Raw genomic sequence first — 18,966 nt, forward strand, 5'->3', positions numbered from 1 at the left:
GTACAATATATAAGTGAAAGTTGATACTAAATATTTTAAATTTTTTAATACAATAAGCCCTTAAATTTATTAACCCAGAAAAAGTTTCTGCTAGAGGACTTCTTTTCTCATGACAAATGGCAAATAGTTATACTACTAGCTTTTAAAATGCATGCTTACAATTGTTTAAAACTTTCATAAAGGAAGTTTCAGTTACTTTTAGATAAAAAAATTTACCCATGGAAACAGAAGTAATTTCGAGGTCTGGTGGAAGGTCAAGCTCATTAACTTCAATTTTGGAAAATGCACTCTAGCACTGATAAGAAAGAACACACTGCTGAGTGGATTACGCTGCTTATTTGTATAAGAATACAGCAGTTTTCATTGAGAAAATGTATCGTACAAACAATCCATATACTTCCATGTGAGCAAGTGTGAGGCAGGTGCACAAATTAGAGGGATATAAGGCATGGTTGTTCTGATGGCCTACAGCACATGGACAGATCTAGGGCAGGTGTTCCAATTAATGAGGAAAATATATTTGTGCATGGGGAAATATCCCTTTTTATGCCACAAAAAGGACCACGCACATGTTTCATAATAGGAAGGAGCTTGGGACTTCATTCACTTGAGTGGAACAACAGACTGTTCCCTTGGGATCGTGACCGTGTTGTCAGAGTAAGAAAGTAAACTAGCCCTGCACTGTGACATCTTATCACATTAGCAGCTTTGCATTGCATCAGATGGGACAGAGAAGTTTGTCTTTCACTGCAAAGATACAGAACTTGCCAACTCGTGCCCTTCTGTGTTCTCATAGCTCCTAGGTATAGTAGTGGTGAGGGCTGATGCTGTTACTGGAAAGTAATGGATTAGCAGCTGAAAAGAAGAAGCAAACCTGAAGGAACTTTTCAGCTCATAAAGCTTTTATGAACCGAAAAATGCTTGTGGGGGTGTTGTTTAACAGTGGTTGAGAGGGTGCTGGAAACGTAATTCCTGTCTGTATCAGGAGTAATTTGCACACCTGCATTTTTTGGAGACATTTAAAAGTCTTTGCTTAGTGAATATGTTTCAAAGTGCTTATTGGACTCTGGGACTCACACCAGCTCTGTTGGTTTTCTTGTTCCCTCCAGCTTTGAACAGAATGAAATTGCAGGAACTTGTGCTTTGTAGATGTGGAATTTTATGGAAAGAGGTTACAAACCTTTGTGTTTCAACACGTAATTCTCTGACATGCATATTTCTGTCTTAGCAGTGTAAGAAGACATGAAATTTGAATGAAATGCAGAACTGTAATGAGTCATAGTCATAAACCTTAACAAAGAAGGCAGAATAGTGTCTCTTCAGGTCTGTCTTAGGCCTTGTCTTAAAGTTCATTTAATCATGTTGTCTTCACAGCTCCTTCTGGAGGGCTGTCCCAGATCGTCATGGGTCTCTAAGCCTGAATCTAATATCTAGCCTGAATTGCTTCGTGGGCAGTTTATATCCATGTTTATTCTTGCCACCATTGTCTTGAGCTTGAATAGCTCTTTTTTCTTCCTGACACTTATCCCTTGATACTTTTATTTCTCTGTTCAGTTATAGAGAATAACCACGTCCCCTTTCAGCCTTCATTTTGCTAACTTCTGAGGGAAATGTGTGCGTGAGAGAGTGGAGATATCCTGGGAGCATGCTGGGAGGAAAGGCACTGGCTCTGTTCCGGAAACTGTGGGTGTCAGGACGATGCTATGAGCAGACCAGATGATGGTGTGGAAGGATAGGAGCAGCATGGCTTGCAACACCATTTCCAGGCAACACCTCACTTGCAATAGACCCAGCTTAAAAGCATGCAGCATGTAGGCTTGTGTCTGCCTACACTTGCACCCACGTTGTTCTGAGTTATTTTATTTATGCCTACTGGCAAACATCTACCTGGACACTATTTGTAGTGTACACACATGTGCTACATGCTGCATGCTTGTTTTTTCTCAAATGAAAAGTATATGCTGCTGAAACCTATTGTTTATTCATAGGACCTATTTCAAATCAAAGTTTATTGTAAAGATGCTGTCTTGCGTTCACTGCTTTATACAGTCACTGATAACATGCCCAAGTAGATGTGTAAGAATACGACTTCCCTGCCTGTGCAAGCTGTTCAACTTTCTTAACAAACGCTTAATTCTTGATATCACCGCCATACATTTAAGAGAAGAAGAGTTCCAAATTTACCTAAACATTGTGGTGAGCAAAGTACCATTTAATTTGCAAGTACATTTCGACTTGTATGCACTTGGACGTGGTGTTCTGTGGTCACGGTTTATTAGTATTGTGCAACTAGACTGACCTGAATTAATTTCTGGTGGGATGTTGAAGCAATACTAAAAGTCGCCTCACATGGGCTGAATCAACTTCCCATCTTATTAAATGCAAAATCTCCTATTTATTTAATGGAGGGTTAGGCTTGTCTCTTTATTAAATCTGATGTTCCAGCTGACATTAAGACTATGGCAGCTACTACTCCTCATCAACCCTGAAAAAAGACCACATTCCCTGCTGCCCTGAGTGCACTGCAGTCAATGGATATGGTCTTATTTCAGTGTTTGAATTAGTAATGCACTCCTTCCTGGTAGTGTTTTCTTTTGAGCCCTGATCTTGCATGTTTGTCTAAGAAAGAAAACCACCTCTAGAGATTTTGAAATGCATTTACAAATGAAACAGGTTTGTCAATGTCCAATAGCTACTCAAGTCATTTTCATTCCCTGAATGACAAAACTCTCTGTGTTATTCATAAAACCTTGCACAGAGACAGCCAAGTTCTTGTATTGTCTAGAGTAACTGAAGTGTTAAATGCTAAGTAACATGGCCAGATTCTGATACCATCTTCCCCAGTGTAATTACACCATGGTAATTCCAATGGGGTGATTGAGACCAGAATTGTTATGGGGATGTGGGGATGATAGGTATCAGAATGTCTTCATAATGTTTACCGCTTCTGGTTCATTCTATAATTAGGTGATTTTTTTCTTCAGAACAAATTTGTGTCACATATCTAACCCAAACTCATAAACCTGTTGCTTAATTAAACCAGTTGGTATTTTTCCATATTAGAATACTCATGTTGTACTGGTACTGTGGAGGGCTTTTTAAAATAGGCTGGACACCATCACATATAAATCATATTTAAAATACAATAGCAATGATGCCTGGTATGAAAGCAAGCCCTAATAAACAAGTAATTGTAATAAATTCAAGCTTTTTGTACACTGCTCCTTTTTCCAAAACAAAGGAAAAGAAAAAAACCAACCCCATATCCAACAGAGCTGAAACTTGACACTTGGAGAGTTTCACAAGAATCTGACTGTGAATTAATAAGCAGTCTTTAGGCCACTATTGCTGGCTCTTCCTGAAGACTTATTATAGAACAATAATTTCTTTTTTCACATTCTTTTATAGACTTCCATAGATACAAGGAACCGTGCCCTCACATTAAATACTGTTCAGAGGATGCCTACACATTCCCTGCTGGTTTCGCATTGTTTCCAAGGAAACGTCTCAGATCTAGACTTAGGGATTACACATTTCTAGCTTTCTTATAGGTCTTTGTTTATTCATGAAAGAAATGAAGGCATTTTATTCATAGGTACAATGTAGTTTTTCATACTTCTGTTATAAGGAGAGGAATCCTTTTAGAACTTTTGTTTACACATGGAGAAAGTCTTAGGAAACCCTATTGCAGAGAAGATGAGCTGTCTTTCATATGGAAACAGAGTATGATTTTTTTTTGGAGAAAAGTGTATTTCTCTATCAATGTTTTCTGAATGCATCCAGATTATAACAAATCTTAGCACTTATGATGAGGATATCATCTTTTTTGCCTCTTTTGGGAAATTTTGTCTATACCATTTTACTTTACATTAAATAATTCATTTGATACAGTGAAACTCTGAGTGCATACAGGATGTGATCTTGGAAATGTAAATAAAAGTATTTTTATAAGTGGCTCAAGGGCTAAAGTTCCTAATAGAAAGTCATTCCTTTAAGATGGGTCACTCAATAATTAGTCTGATAATAGCACTTGAAAAATATTTCTTGGCTATTCTTTCTTTTTGAGTAGGTAGTTTTCGGTGATCTTTTTTGCAGGTGTTCTTTGCACATTTTAAATTTAATGATTGAACTAATCCTTGCTAATACAACTAGTCTTTTTCTCTCTCCCTCTTTTTGGAAGTGTTTAGATGACAAATTTGGTGAATAATATACATAATATCGGGTGGTGTCTTTCAAGATACTTGTGAATTATTTCCCAGCACAAGTCAGGCTATGTTCAGAGCGTATGCTGCATATTTTCCGTCACCGTTGGGAATATGGAGCTGAAGTTCTCTATCTTTTTCTATGGACTAATTCTTTTTTTAAAAAAAAACTGCTCAGTGGATTGTATTAGGACTTGTCTGACCAGTCCTGTATTACTGTGTTTGCTTAAAAGAGGAGAACTCAATATAAAAAATTGTACAGAAATTTCTCTTCATTAAGAATGAGAGCTGAAATCCCTGAAGAAGAGAAATGGAGTTGGAATTTTTTTTATGATCAGGAGCAATCTTATATTCCAGTAGTCCGTGTCTGCTTTGGTATTCTTAGCCGCACTTAATTACTTGTTTGTTACACAACTTAAAATTGCATAAGAAACATTAATTTTTTACTTTTTAAACTGTAATATTGGATTTTTCATGTAGTACCTCATTATGTGATAGTTCCATAGTTTCAGTAGGAGGTTTTTGACATTAGGAAATTAATTTCCATGTATTTGATGCAATTTCTTTTGCCAAAATAACAGCAAAGATTACGTCTATATATACACAGAGTAGCATTGGGATTTTTTGTAAGATTTTATTGTGGGATTTTGTCTAAGCTATATTTTTCCTTTCTTGGAAGTGGTGAGTGAAATGATTCTTGGGTTACTCATGCATTTAATACTCAGGCTTGTAGTGTGTTTCCAGTGACACATTTAGTTAAATATTACAAGCAAAATTCTTCAGTCCTTTGGAAATGCTGTGTACACTTGATCCAACTGAGAGGCAAGGATAAAGACCAGAGGATACATCCTTTGATGAAACCATATAGTGATAACAGGGTTGTAATGGTGAGTGAACCTGGAAAAAGCTTTTCAGTGGTCACAGTGTCTTTTGCCTTAGTGCAGGTACTCCTTTTCATGCTTGAAGAAACCAAAGTTAGCGTGAGTTCCCACAGAATTTCTTGGACTAGTCGTCAGAATAACTAAATTTGGTGGATTTCATGCCATCAGGGAGAAGGGTGCTAATGTCACACTCATCACAGTTTGAAAATTGGTAAATTCTAACAGGTAGCAAAGACACTGATGTTTGGTTTTGCTGTTTGTGAGTGTTGGGTGTAGGAGTCCAGGATTGCCAAATGAGAAACACTGCTGAGCATTGCTGTGCACACCATGGGTAGCAGTTTAGCACAATATTGAATTACCAGGATCACCAGATGCCCTAAGAGGACATAAGCTAGTTGTATACTCTACCCTATGTGAAGTAGAAACACTATGAATCTCAGTGAAACTGAAGTATTTCTACATCTCCAAAATGTTACTCAAGCATTTATTTGTTCTTACCTTAATTGAATTATTCAGCTTCTTGGGCTATTTGTGAACTAATTTTGAGTCAGTAGCCATATAACCATGTTAGTATAGGATGGAGTCTGTGCTAATAAGTTTGTAGTCAAAAGTCTGTCCCCATCTACTGTTTTTTTAGTGCTGCACCAAGCTTACCACAGCTAGGCATCTATTTTTAGCTATAGTTGGTTGAAAACTTTTGTTCTCAAATATTGTCCAACAAAAATGTCTTTTTCAAAAAACAAGTGTTTCTAAAAACAAATTAATATTTTTCCAAAATAAATGTTCAATTTTTGCCAAGAAAAAAACCCCTAGATGGAAAAAGTTCTGCTTTTAAAAGAAAAATGAAACCATTTCTGGTTTTTATGTATGCCTGTCTTTATATGGTTAAAAAGAACTCATGCTCTGTATACATTATATGTTCTTTTCCCAGATCTGAGCAATGAAATGGTTAAATATTTACAGATAAACTACAGCTTGCTCTCAAATAAGTCTTCTCCAGTTATAAGCTTATTCTAGAATATTGGCTGCATCAGACTTCCTTTTCTGCTCTGCTCTTCTTGCTATTTCATCTGCTGTTCGTAGATCTCTGCAGAGTTCAGGAAAGTATGAGGATCAAAGGCACCCTGGAAGTTGATTCAGGTAGAAATTGTGTATCACAATACTGTTTAGTACTTAATTTTTGAAAGACTTTCAAGGTTACGGTGCTGCATTCCTTGTCCTAAAACTGTGTCTGAAAGAGAGTCACACTTATGTCATTCTGTTTGCAGCAGTGCAGTTTTTACAGCCTTATGTCAGTTTAACTGAGAATCTGGTTTATCCTTAGGCTACTTTGGATGTTTAATACCCAAAGCAATCATGTTTATTAAGCCCCATAGCTACATTTCAAGTTTTTTTCAGCTTTTTTTTTTTTCCTACAAGTCAAGGGATGATACTAAGAATACTCCATTAAAATTGCAATTACAGAATCCACTCTGTGTCTTCTGAATAATATTTGCAAAGCACAAGACTCAGATCTATGTGCAATATTTATATGCGTAATCACTCTAGTTGTATGTTCTAAAACATATATTTGCATTTAAGATACTATGAAGATACCATAGTAACTTGAGTTACTACTGCGACTGCTCTAGTAACTCAAGTCATTTTGCACAAGGGTGATTTGCCCCATGATGGACTGTTCCAGCAAAGCTTTGGTCATATTTCAATGAAGAAAACTGAAACTTAAAAAAAAGATTTGCCATGACAGAATAAGCCTATATTGCTGCATGATTAATAGTTCTAAATATCTCCCCAAAAGGATCAGGGACCGCAGCCAAACAGTGTGTCTCATCAGCTGTGATTTTGAGTTCTGGCTGCATGACCAGTGAGCTTCTACAGACATTAAATTAAAAGTATGCTTATGAGGTACTTTAAAGATGCTTGGAAAATTGTAGGGGACAAAATGTCAGAAAAGCATCATCATAAGTGTCAGTACAGATACATAAACTTTTTCAGATAGCTATAAAAAGAGCATTGTGGGGTAGATGAGGTTGGGTAATCATCGTCATAGCTTTAGTTCTTTGAACAGAGTTACTCAGAATGAAGCCATTTTGCATAGGGAGAACCTTCCTGGAAATGTATGTTTGTTTTTTCTCTCTTTTCCTTCCTTCCTTCCTTCCTTCCTTCCTTCCCTCCTTCTTTCCTTCCTTCTTTTTCTTCTTTCTTCCTCTCTCTCCTTTTCTCTCTTTCTCTCTTTCTCTCTTCTTTCTTTCTTTTTCTTTCTTTTCTCATAAATACACAGACACATATATAAACATGGCTGTCTGTCTTGGAGCTTGAACATCAGAATATTTTCTGATTTTATTTTTGCCACATAAAAGTCCTCCTTTGAGACAAATTACTTTGATTAAGAAAGTAAAATTTAGCACATGCTTACTATGTAACCCAACCTTTATTACTCCAATATTAATATGATATCAACTTAATTTTTTCCAGAACTGCCACATTAAGGAGTATACTGTAAGTTTGCTCCTAAAACTAAGTATTGTTGACATTACTGGAGAAAGGGACAGGGGACAGACTATTCATTACAGACCATTTCATATCTGAACAGCCACAGGAGCCATCATACGGTGGACATCTGCTTCGACATTGTAACTATAGTATTTTGACTTTTGCCCCAGATTTTTGTTGTGATAAGTCACTTATGGTTCTTCTGGGAGGGGATACTCTCTTCCCATGTTAGTAGGGCCAAAACTGGTTCCTTCTTGTTCCATCTGTGTAATGGCTGAAACATTTGAGGTTGCCCTGCTGTAACATGGTGTAAGTGTAACCCAGGGATGGTGATGAAGTGGGCTAGGAAAGGGCAAGACCTGTTGATATCTCACTATTTCCACCTTGATCGTGGAATACCACACAGGAGATCAAGGCTGAAATCATTTTGGTGAGCAGTTGCTTTTCTTCCCAGCCAGCCCTTCTGTTTACCACCTGACCTGGTGAGCTGTCCTGTGGAGTTGAACTTTTCTATATTTATATCCAGACAGACCAGCTAATCCAGATACTGTGTGACTGCACAGTCTGACTTTCTGCTTTCTTTAGGATTTCAGCTGGAGAAAATGATTTATTACTTGGCAGTTTGGTTTTGGGTTGTTTAGCCCCACAGAGTTTTAGAATCGTCTTCTCTGTAGGCCGTAAGTAAAATGTTGTCATTGGAAGAATGCTCAGGGAAGGGACCGCTCAGGAGGAGACATTGCTGGCTGGAGTGTCATTTTATTAATGACATATTGGAGCAGAAAGGAAGTAGAAATAGTTGTCCTTAAAATATTGTATGACAAATATTCAGTCATTATCCACGGAACTGTATCTTGCACTTGCTGGGGCTCAGACTTGACACTGCAAGGCTGCCATTTTTAACAACTTGACATTTTACTCAATCTGTTTTTTCTTAACAAGTTTACCACTGCCTCAGGGGGGGGAAACACAGGAAGCAATGAGGCTCAAGGAAATGCCAGAGATTGCCAGAAGGCTTTGTGATATACTTTTATAATAAAATAGTTCCTTTATTTCTGACATGGTTTTTGCATCATCATGTCTATTACTTTAAAATTTGGCAAAAGTGTTTAAGCACAGCCGTGCAGGCCAGAGCCCTGTGCAAAACAGATGTCCACATAAGCAACATCCACTTACCACAGGTGTTTCTGGTCTAGCCAACAACTTTGTCAAGATGGAGCTTGGGAGAATGGTATAGCTGTAAAAAGGCTGCAGTTTAGGAACCTGCCAGCAATTGATACCCAGGTTTTCAATGGGGCTGTGCCTTGCATGGAAACAGAGACATCTAAATGTGGCAAAGCAGACTGGATAAGTAAATTTGAGTAAGCAAGACTGACCACCCACCTTGAATTACTTCCAACTCCTACCCAGCCAGCTGTGCAAAAATTATTCTTTTCAAATATTTGCTTCTAGAAATTTACTTGAGTAGTTGAGATTTTTATGCAAGGTGAATTTATATATGTTTTTTTTTTTTTTAACTGCTGCAGCGACTTAGAAAATACAAACTTCTCTTTTGACTGTCAGAGGGAGAATGAAACATAAATTTTGATAAAATTTAGAAGATAAAAAAATTAAAACCTATTGAAACTTGCCCTACATCCTTAAGCATTTCTAAAGAGAGCCAAAGTTAACAAAACTTTCAGAAATATATATCCAGCTGGGGAACATTTTTAAATGAACTAAATAAAACCTTTTGTTTATTTAGACTGAACAGCAATCAAGAACTGGATTTTACTAGACCTCATCATACATACTAGTCATGTTAATGTGAGCTAGAAGGATTAAAATAATCAAAAATTTAATTATTTCTGGACCTTTCTTTATTGTCTTTTACTTAGGTGAGTATAACAGTAGCCATGTTTCTTTAACACCTTAGACCAGCTCCTTGGCAATATTCCCATCTTTTCCTGAGAGATGGGGTATGCCTGAAGCACTGTTACACTTTGACCGTGCTTAGGTAGGTTAATGATATTACAAGATGGCACAAGTCAGAGGAATTGCATGTACCAAAGGCTGACACTTGGAATTTTCCTTCAGCATGAAATGTCTGTATTTCAAAATCTTATTTCTTTTGAAATGAGATGAAAAGAAAAATTAAAAAAATCCCTTTTCTGTGAAACAAAATGGCCCAAAAGATGTCATCAGAATGTTTTGTTTCTGTAAAATTGAAGATTTCTGTTCCAATTTAAGTGTAACATTTTAGGCGGGGGGGGGTGGGGGGGGGGGTGGGGGGGAACCCAAAATGCAAAGGTTTTGAAACAAAAAAAAGTTCAACATTTGTCAGATCATTTCTTTACTTCTTCAGTATGCTTTTAAAACAAAATATATTCAATGAGACTGACACATTCCTGTGGAACTGGTGGAGTTTTGTTTCACTGGAAGAGTTTCAGCAAGCCATAGTCATAAAACTGCTTGAATCCACCCAAACTGCAAATCTGGTGCCTGGCAGAGCTGAGGTTCAGGGGAGTCAATATATGACATAAAGCTCTTTAAGTCTTTCCTCATGCTAGGTCTTCTCCCAAGCCCTGGTACAAGGCTTCACTGGACTTTCAGAGGGTTTAAATAAGCAATTTTGTACCTCTTCTACTTTGAGGACTCATAAATATTTTCCAGATGGAAATACCTGTTGGCTGAAACTAAGTCTGCTGACTGTAGGCTCACTCTTGATAGGTCACCTATGCAAACCTGTGTCCCACAAATGTGCAGGGATTTTGAGTAACACATTAAAGCCATTCATTTAGGTTATTCAGAAAGTCTTAATCAAACACAGTGTTCATGTTTACTGAATTATTTGGTGGATTGTTTCGATCCACTTTTCATAACAGTTTCAATCTGCAGTAAATTCTGTGACGAAAGTGACGAAGATAACGATTCATACGGCTGCCTTCGGTTCTCCTTGCCATCAGTGTGCTTTTCTTAGCATATTCTTACAATCTGTTCCTGCAATGACTTTCTCAGAATTATGTGTTTTGAATGAGTAAGGCTCTGATCAATAGCTGTTGAGAGGCTTGTGGCATCTGACTTGAGTTGTCATTTAGTAGCCTAGCTAAGCTGATGGTCTATTCTTCCATGATAAGCTGTGCTATTTGCTATGTATTATATATTTTGCTTGTCCCCTGGTCCGAGTCCCAGACGCTTCTGATCTTGATCTCAGAGCATCTGATCAGTTGGAGGTAACATTTAAGGCTGTAGCCAGGGAGTGCAAGTTTATCATCATATGTGTGATGGGAGTCTTCTGCAGGAGGTGATGACCATGATACTGTGCAGATCAGTTGTAGTAAAGAAGAGGAGGCATATAAAAATAAATGTAGAGTACATATCTGTCAGGAAGAAACAAGGTGGCTTAACACGGAAAACAGAGTAGTCAAGAAGTATGCACGGGGGAAAAAAAAAAAAACAGATTTTTCTCAATTTTTTTCTTAAATTAAATTGTTTATTGCTTTTTTTCTCTGAGACAAATGTTTTCTATTGTCATTGCAAGTTACCGCATTATATTTTTCACAGTCATTGGATGTTACATTTGCAGAAATTTGATGCAAAAACACATATATACAATATATACAATATACAATTAATGACATTTTAGTCATATGATGGTCTAAATTCACCCTTATATAATTCTGTTGAAGACAGCAGCAAAATTTACTGGTTATCAAGTGCAGGAAGTAATTTGACTAAAATAAACTATCTTGTTTTTTCATGCTAACCTGTCTTGTACTTATGGATTCTCGGTTGTGAACGTTATGGTGTTTGTGATAGTGTCAAATTATGCAATGAAATACATGCTTTCAGAACAAACAGTCCAAAATGTTTTTGTTCTTATTTTTAAATTATATTTTTCTTTTTAGCTCTATTCTAATAAAAATATAGGGTCTCATTCAAAGTCCACAGAACTTTACAAATCTTTCTGTGAATTTAATGGGTTTATGAGACCTCTAGTCCTTCTACAAAAGGCTAAACTATATTCTCACAAACAACTCAGCATGTTGCTTTGAAGCAATAAACGGACAAATTGTAGGAATCTATAGGTGAAATTCTGTTATCTGCAGGATACCAGATTAGATGTTAACAGTTGCATTTTGAATGAGACTTCACTAAAACATACTAAATCCATAAGTCTTCTGAATGAAATGTTTTGGGTTTTGAAAGTTTGGAAAACGTCGGACTGTTTTCTATTTAATTCTCAATTAATTCTTCTTCAGCCACTTATCTGAAGGTTTTTGAGAGAGAAATTGCTTTTTACTGCCTGCCCCCTCAAAAATGATCTTGAAAAAGCCCTTTAGCATTCTTTGTAGAATATTAAAAATCTCCTCAAGAAAAGAATGTTACTACACGTTACACATTTCTTGGATGTGCAGAAGTTAGCTTGTCGATCAGTAACATAGAGGCAACTTTAGTATTTGATCCAGTGAAAAACGAGTGTGAGTTTAGAACCAATTCCCGTTAGAAGAGTTGTATTGGTAAGTAATAGCACCTCAGTCACTTCCTCTGTGGTTATATGTGGCAGCAGTCAAGTCCTCTTGTGGCTAAAAAGCACCCTGTAGCCAGACAGATTTCCATTTCTTACATGTAGTTGACTGTTACTGTCACATTACCTGCTGTTCTGTACAGGTAATTTAAAACATCTAGACATATTAAATGGATTAAGAAATACTCTTGACTGCATATACGCTCATCTACCTATCTATTCCATCTCTGTTTCAGTGCATACCTCATCACTTTCCTCAATAAGAGTCTTTACTGATAAATCTCCTTTAGGACTTGTTTGGATTGGCAGTCTGAACTGACAACCCTTGATTTTACTGCTTTTTAGTGACTTGTTTTTACTTTCTTTTTCTTGAAGTCACAGTAACAAAGCACCTCTTTGAACAAGTATTCCTTTTGGTTTGTTTGCCATCATAATGTGTGAACTATTGATAAACGTATTTAGGAGCCAAATTCCTTCTCTTTAAAGTCCTTATTTCATCTCTTATTAATAGTCTCAGGTCTGTACGTCTTTACCTGCAGCTGGAATGGACATGAATATAAATAGGGGTAAAATATGTCAGCTGCATCTAGGCAGTTTAAAACTATTGCAAGTGTTCGTGTATCAGCCCTAAGGGTCTAACAAACCAGTTCCACAGATTAGACCTTTCCCTCCTTTATTTGCATTTTATGGTAGCGTTTAAGTTTTCATCCTAGTGTCTTGCTTATTCTTAGAGGACAAGGTTATATGTTATATGACCTATGTTGTTACGTAGATTATTGGCCATCTCTGAGGTTTAAGAGAATTTTCCATAGCTGTTAATCCTGAGCACCGGCAACTTGATTGCTAACACTGAATAATTAAAACTCTAGAAAGGAAAAGCAATTCTAATAAAAAAATAATTCAATTAGATTCAGTACTATTTTCTTAGAAGCTGGTTATTTTTTTCTCAGGAATAAACCAAAACAGAACCACTTAGTATTTAATGAAAGAGTCTCCTGAAAGTTTATTATTGGAATCTCATACCTTTAGCTAAGGTTCTTTTATGTGGATCTTTGTGGCATGTGAGATCTTGAAAAAGCTAACAAAGTAAAGGTAAGGTCTGATAGAGATCTTTGCATATGTAAGAATTTGCATATGTCTTCTGTGTGAATTTGGAACAGATGTTGTTCGCTAAATTTATTACCTACCATAAATGATTTAGCGTGAGCTAGTAATTTGAGGGACTCCCAGGTGTGCACTACTACAAAAATAATACACTGGTCAGAACTTGTTAGTCACGGTGCGCTCCTACAAATTACAGCCTATCCAGTCCTGTCCAGGTGTTGTTTGTTTTTTTTTTTTTAATGTATAGGTCTGTGCAAAAGCATGCTACATGTTTTGTGCAAACAATCCTAACAGCTGTGTATGAAATCATAATTAATCTTTATGCCACATTAGTCTATATACCAGATTATTTCTACATATTCCTTCTTAAGCTGTACGCACAGTACAAGCCATCTTTCTTGCTCATCCACATTTCTATATGTAGTTGTCTGGTTTTATAAGTTAGTGCAGTTATTTTATAGTGAATTTACTGAGAATCAGAAACTCTCAAAGCTCCCTAGCAGCTTTGACTTGCCATTTGCCTTTCAGTTATTTAATTCCCATGTATTTATGCATTCACAGTTTTGAAAAGAAGGTGTATAATTCTGGGTCAATTAGAGCTTCTACTTTTATGAAAAGATGATTCTTCAATATGACTAGCATTGCTGTTTGCTAAAATTTGTGGATTCTGAAAGTGATGTCATTTGACATGCTTCTCCATGTCATATTGCAAATCTTGGACAAATAACTAAATTCTTACTTTTCTGCTTGAACAGAATTTGAAAGGGAGATACGGGAAAACTGAAATAAATGGCTGCAGAAGCTACATTTCTCTGTGGCATCAGGCAGCTTCTGTAAATATTTCTAACCTACTGGAGGAAGGCACAGGGAGAAATTCTGTCTTTCCAAGCATTGCATAAAACAACTCCCAAGAAGTACCTGTGAGGGACAGAGAAGGAGTTTCAATTCTGTAGTCGTCTAGTAGAGCTGTCATAGCACAAAGTAAACACCAGGCTTCACTGGGGCAATATAGAATAGCCAGGCAGGGACAAGGTTAAAAACAACCATTTTTTTGATGCACTGGGAAACCTGAGCTTAGTGCTGTACAAACTGAATATTTTAGTGGAAATACACAATGCTGAAGGTGGTTTAATCTCTGTGAAACTAGCATAGATATCAATTTTTCTGAAGTTGTTTAGCAATTACATCAGATTCAGGACACCTTATTAGGTGTTCTTGGTAAAACAGACCTGAAGTTGCCATTTACTCTTCAACTGGTTGTTTAGCAAATGAAGATTCAGTAATAATTCCTGAGTTTAGCTGTAAACACAGTGTGAGATACTAGAACATTAATTCTCAATAGAGTTGCAATGACCTTTTGAAGACCCACATTACCGTCAATTTGCACACACAGAACACCTCAAGCCAAAGACTCACAAGCCTTTCACAGTGTTTTGCATCAGTTTAATGTGATTTAATACACATTCTTTTCCAGAATAATCACCTGATTATCTCTGAAGGCTCAGTAGTCATAGAGGTTAAATGATGGTCATATGTAGGAGAATTACTTCAAACAATGAAACAGTTTACCTGTCAGGTTCTCATTTTTTTTATGTCTTGTAAATAGTTTTAGTAAGGAAGATTTACTTAAAAATTGTGCTCTGTCATATACTGTGTATGCCAGAATACCTGCAAATACTCTTTGGGGAGTAATCATTGCTGACAGCACTGTAAGACAGGAATCCTGTATGTTGATTCAGATCCTTTACTGGCAGATGTAGACAAAGCTGCATTGGCTACACCAGTTTATACAAGCAAATAGTAATTTTGGTTTGTACAAAACAGTTATAAACATAGACACAGAAGAAAGATACATTCATGGAATAAAATTTCAGCACAAAATTTCCAGCTTCAAGGCAGTTGGCAAAGCCTGAAATGTAGCATTTCTCTGAGTCTGTTGTACCTTTTATTTATTTAATTTGTAATTTTTATTTTTTTTTTTTTTTTAGTGAGGGTAGCATCTATTGTCTGGAATAAAAGTTTTGAAGTAATGTTCGTGTTGAGAGAGCACATTTTAAAAGTGTCTATGGAATTTGGGATCATAAATCTTACAGGAATTCATGAGGGCTTCTGCAGCTAAAACCTTCTCTACTTAGAACTTCCTTCCTCCTCTTTTATCTTCTTGGCACCTAGAAAAAAATTTGAGAGGTTTGCAATCTATGGGAGTGTGTAAATAATTCAAAGTGAGTGGTAAGCAGAAGAAAATAGCTGAACTTTACTCATATTACTGTCTGAATGGTGATTGATTTTTGAATCTATGATATTTTTTTGTATTTGTTTCATAATGTTTTATAATGCCAAATAGCAACAACTTTGTAAAGTGAGACTTCATTTACTGACCCAGGGTCCAATTGTAAAGAATAGAGCAATTGATGTTTTTGTGGCATTCCTAGTAATTTGAATTACTCTATACTGAAAATAAACGGAGTTGCAGAGGCGTATTCGATATGTCTTATTTTATTTTAGATTTTGTCTTGCTTAGCTTTGTCCAAGTTCAATTTTTGGTAAAGTTTAACTAGTGTCTCAAACCCATGGAAGCAGTTGCTGCAGGTTGGGACCAGAGTCTTCTGGTCTAAAAATGGTTTTCACATTCTCCATGTCTTTTGTCTGCTGAACAGTGTAGGATAAGTTAGCTGAGGTGCAGGTTTGGGACTAAACATGCATGGCAACTGAGAGTATTATATCATCAAAGTGTTCAATATACCCAAAAGTTTCAACTAGAAAAGTCAAACACTGGCAGCATTTAACTTTGTGTCAATAGAAGAACACATTGAATTTGCTGTGTTTCATTTTGAATTTTTTTGTTGGTTTTTTTTTTCTCCGATGGATTGCTTGTACTTCATATGTCTACTATAATGCGCAACTGTCGCTGTCATTTAGGGATTATGAAAAGCTCTCTTTTTTTTGCAGATCATCCGGTGAATGAATTTTTGGATCTGTTCAGTCGCCACATGCTTCCTCATGCAATAGATGAACCCCACATTGATGCAGAATCAGCTCAGACTGAACCCTGTACTTCAGACTCTGTGCAGGATTCGTCTGAATATATAATATTGGATCCTTTCTTTCCAAACATTATAGAGTTTGAAGAAGAGGAAGACTGTGAAAATACTACTGATGTTACAACTCCTCCAGCTTTGCAGTTCATAAATGGAAAGCAACAAGTTACTAGTGCACCTAAGAGCACAAAAGCTGAGGAAGCAAGAAGTGACCAAATTGAAAGCGTTGCACATTCCAAAAATGTAACCTTTTCTCAAATCAATGAAACAAACACATTTATAATACCTGAAACTGAAACTTCTGGTACTATGCAACCAAGCAAAGCTGGAGAAGTAATAGGGGCGTTTGAAGTTACACAGCCAACAGCAGATGTTGCAATGTTAGAACCTGTTTATAGTGGTGAGTCAGAAGTTGCTACAACAGATAAATCAATAGCCACTACTTCTTCAAATGAGCAATCTCTGCAAAAAAATAAAGAGACCATAACACAGCATGGAACTGAGGAGAGCTCTACTAAAGATACAAAAAACTTGCTTTTGGTTACTAGCGAATCTTCTGGAGATGGCTCCACCGAATCTGATTTATCCAGTTCTATCTTCTCAGAAATTGTGACAATGTCAAGAAAGGAAGAGGGTGAAAAAAATTCTAGTACAACTTCTGCTCCTGATGCATTTACTGTGGAAAGTTCTGCTGTAACTTCTTCTTTGGATGCAGTTTTTAATACTGCTTTGGTAGGCATAGGTGTGGAAGACCTTATTCCAGAAGAGGCAACCCTTGCTCCAGGAGATCATTATAAATCAACTATTAAACTTAATGCAAATTCCCCTGTTGAAAATCTTCTGGAAACAAGTAGTCATACAGGAAAGCCTGAGACAAGTGCTGCTTCTTTTATAGTTCTAGAAGGCTCTGGAGATGTAGAAGAGGACATCACTGTAACTTCAGCCATGATGACGGAAACAGCAGTAACAGAAACACGTTCAATGCAAGATATTTCTTTGGGTTCTGGCGCAGTACTGCCAACAGAAGTTTCTGTAACTGTTTCAGGAATCACCTCTGCTTTGCCCAGAGGAATAAGCACTCATTATTCTGCTTTTGATCAAAGTTCTGAAGTAACAGTTGCCCCCAATTCTGTGTCTGAATTGAATATGGAAAAAGTAGTTTCCAGCTCTCTTGTAACTGAAAAGAATATTGAAGATGAAAAAGAAATGCAGACCACTGCTTATTCAAGTCAGGAAAATTCAGCTACTGCTGCAGAGGGAAATTTGGAGTTGAATGAACTTGGGAGCACTACTAGTGAAGCCAGAACTGTAAGTCAAGAGCCCACCCCCCTCCGGAAAACAGTACCCGTAACAGGTACCATAAGTTCTGAAATTAAAAAGGTCACCACCATTCCTCTCTTGAGAGAGAAGAAGCTTTTTATAAATGAAGGATCAGCAGAAGAACCAGCAGACATATTTTCAGGGGGTCCCACAAGAAAAGTGGTAAGTACCCACTCACCGTTTACTGATCCAGGTTCTGGAGACATAGATATTATCACTGAGTCTGCTACTTTGACTTCAGTTCCACTAAGGCCTGTCACTGAAACACAAACAGAAAAACATGAAGGAAAATTTTACAGCATAGATGATGCTTCACTGAAGCATGCAACAACAGAATATGAAGAACATGCAAGAATAGATGAATCAGCAGTATCAGTTTCAAGTACTGGGTCAGATGGTTTGACAAAGGAGTCTGGAGTAACAAGTCAGATGTCCCAGGATGTGTTTAGTACAGGAAACCCAGGAGAGCAAAGTAAGGAAACAGAACCATCTTACACAACTCCTCCTGAAGCAGAATCTAGTCCTGGTTCTAGAAAAGAGATAATATTTCATGTTGCACCAGGAGTTAAAACTGAAGATTTAGCAACAGGTGAGGTCACATCAACTCCAGAATCAGTGGTCACGAACATCATGGTGACACATGGTACCAGCAGTACAAAAGTGGTAGCTGAATCTACAGAAAGCAAAAATGCAAAAGTTAGTTCTTCAACTGTCTCATTAGGCAAGATTCTCCTGATTGAGCATGGCTCTGGAGAAGAATTCAAAGGTGACAGCAGCACTACAAAACTAATGTCCAATGGACCTACTGAAGAAATACTTGGAAGTGTTTTCTCGTTTATTGATCGTGGATCTGGAGAAGCAGATACATTCATTGAATCGTTTGCAAAAACAGCAGTTTCACCCAGTGGGAGACCAGAAACACGAGAGGAGTATGACACAAAAGTTGCCAGCACACCATCTATGGATCATGCCTTCACTACTGAACCTGATGAGCTAGTTCCAAGTACTGGCCATGAAGTAACCACAGTGGGAACTGTAAGTGACATAAGAATGGAAGAGAGAACAATTGATGAACTGACAGTGAGAGCTTTTTCTACAAAGATTCCTTTGGTGGAAGATAGACATTCTGGGGAAGACAGGCCAAGGGAAATTTCGCCAAAAGCTATAGGATCCTCTGAAGAAACAACAGACCCATTCTTTAAAAGTACACAGGCTAACTATGAACATCTGGGATTTTTAAATGTTCCAACTGTCAGTCCATATTCAGAAGAAAAGGAATTAGGAACCAAATCTGTTGAAAAAATACTTTTGCCATTTAATGATGACAGAGTAACTGAGCCTGTAACAATTGAAAGGAAATACATAAGCTCTCCAGTTACAGATACAGAGCAAGAGGAGGAGTTGGTACAAAATATTTTCCCTAC

The 18,966-nt window shown here is 37.1% G+C and overlaps 1 protein-coding gene across 1 annotated transcript in view; it reads left to right on the forward strand.

The window, feature by feature from the left end:
- Window positions 1–18,966, forward strand: part of LOC104158940 (versican core protein-like) — a gene marked incomplete at its 5' end in the record, with an annotated part of 95,996 nt that overhangs the window by 43,938 nt on the left and 33,092 nt on the right. The window contains 1 exon segment of the mRNA XM_009696718.1: window positions 16,134–18,966. This exon segment is cut by the window's right edge and continues 1 nt beyond it. Coding sequence (XP_009695020.1) covers window positions 16,134–18,966 — 2,833 coding nt within the window.

This window comes from Cariama cristata, unplaced genomic scaffold, assembly GCF_000690535.1.
Source record: "Cariama cristata isolate BGI_N322 unplaced genomic scaffold, ASM69053v1 scaffold38063, whole genome shotgun sequence".
In the NCBI taxonomy this organism is placed as follows: Eukaryota; Metazoa; Chordata; class Aves; order Cariamiformes; family Cariamidae; genus Cariama; species Cariama cristata.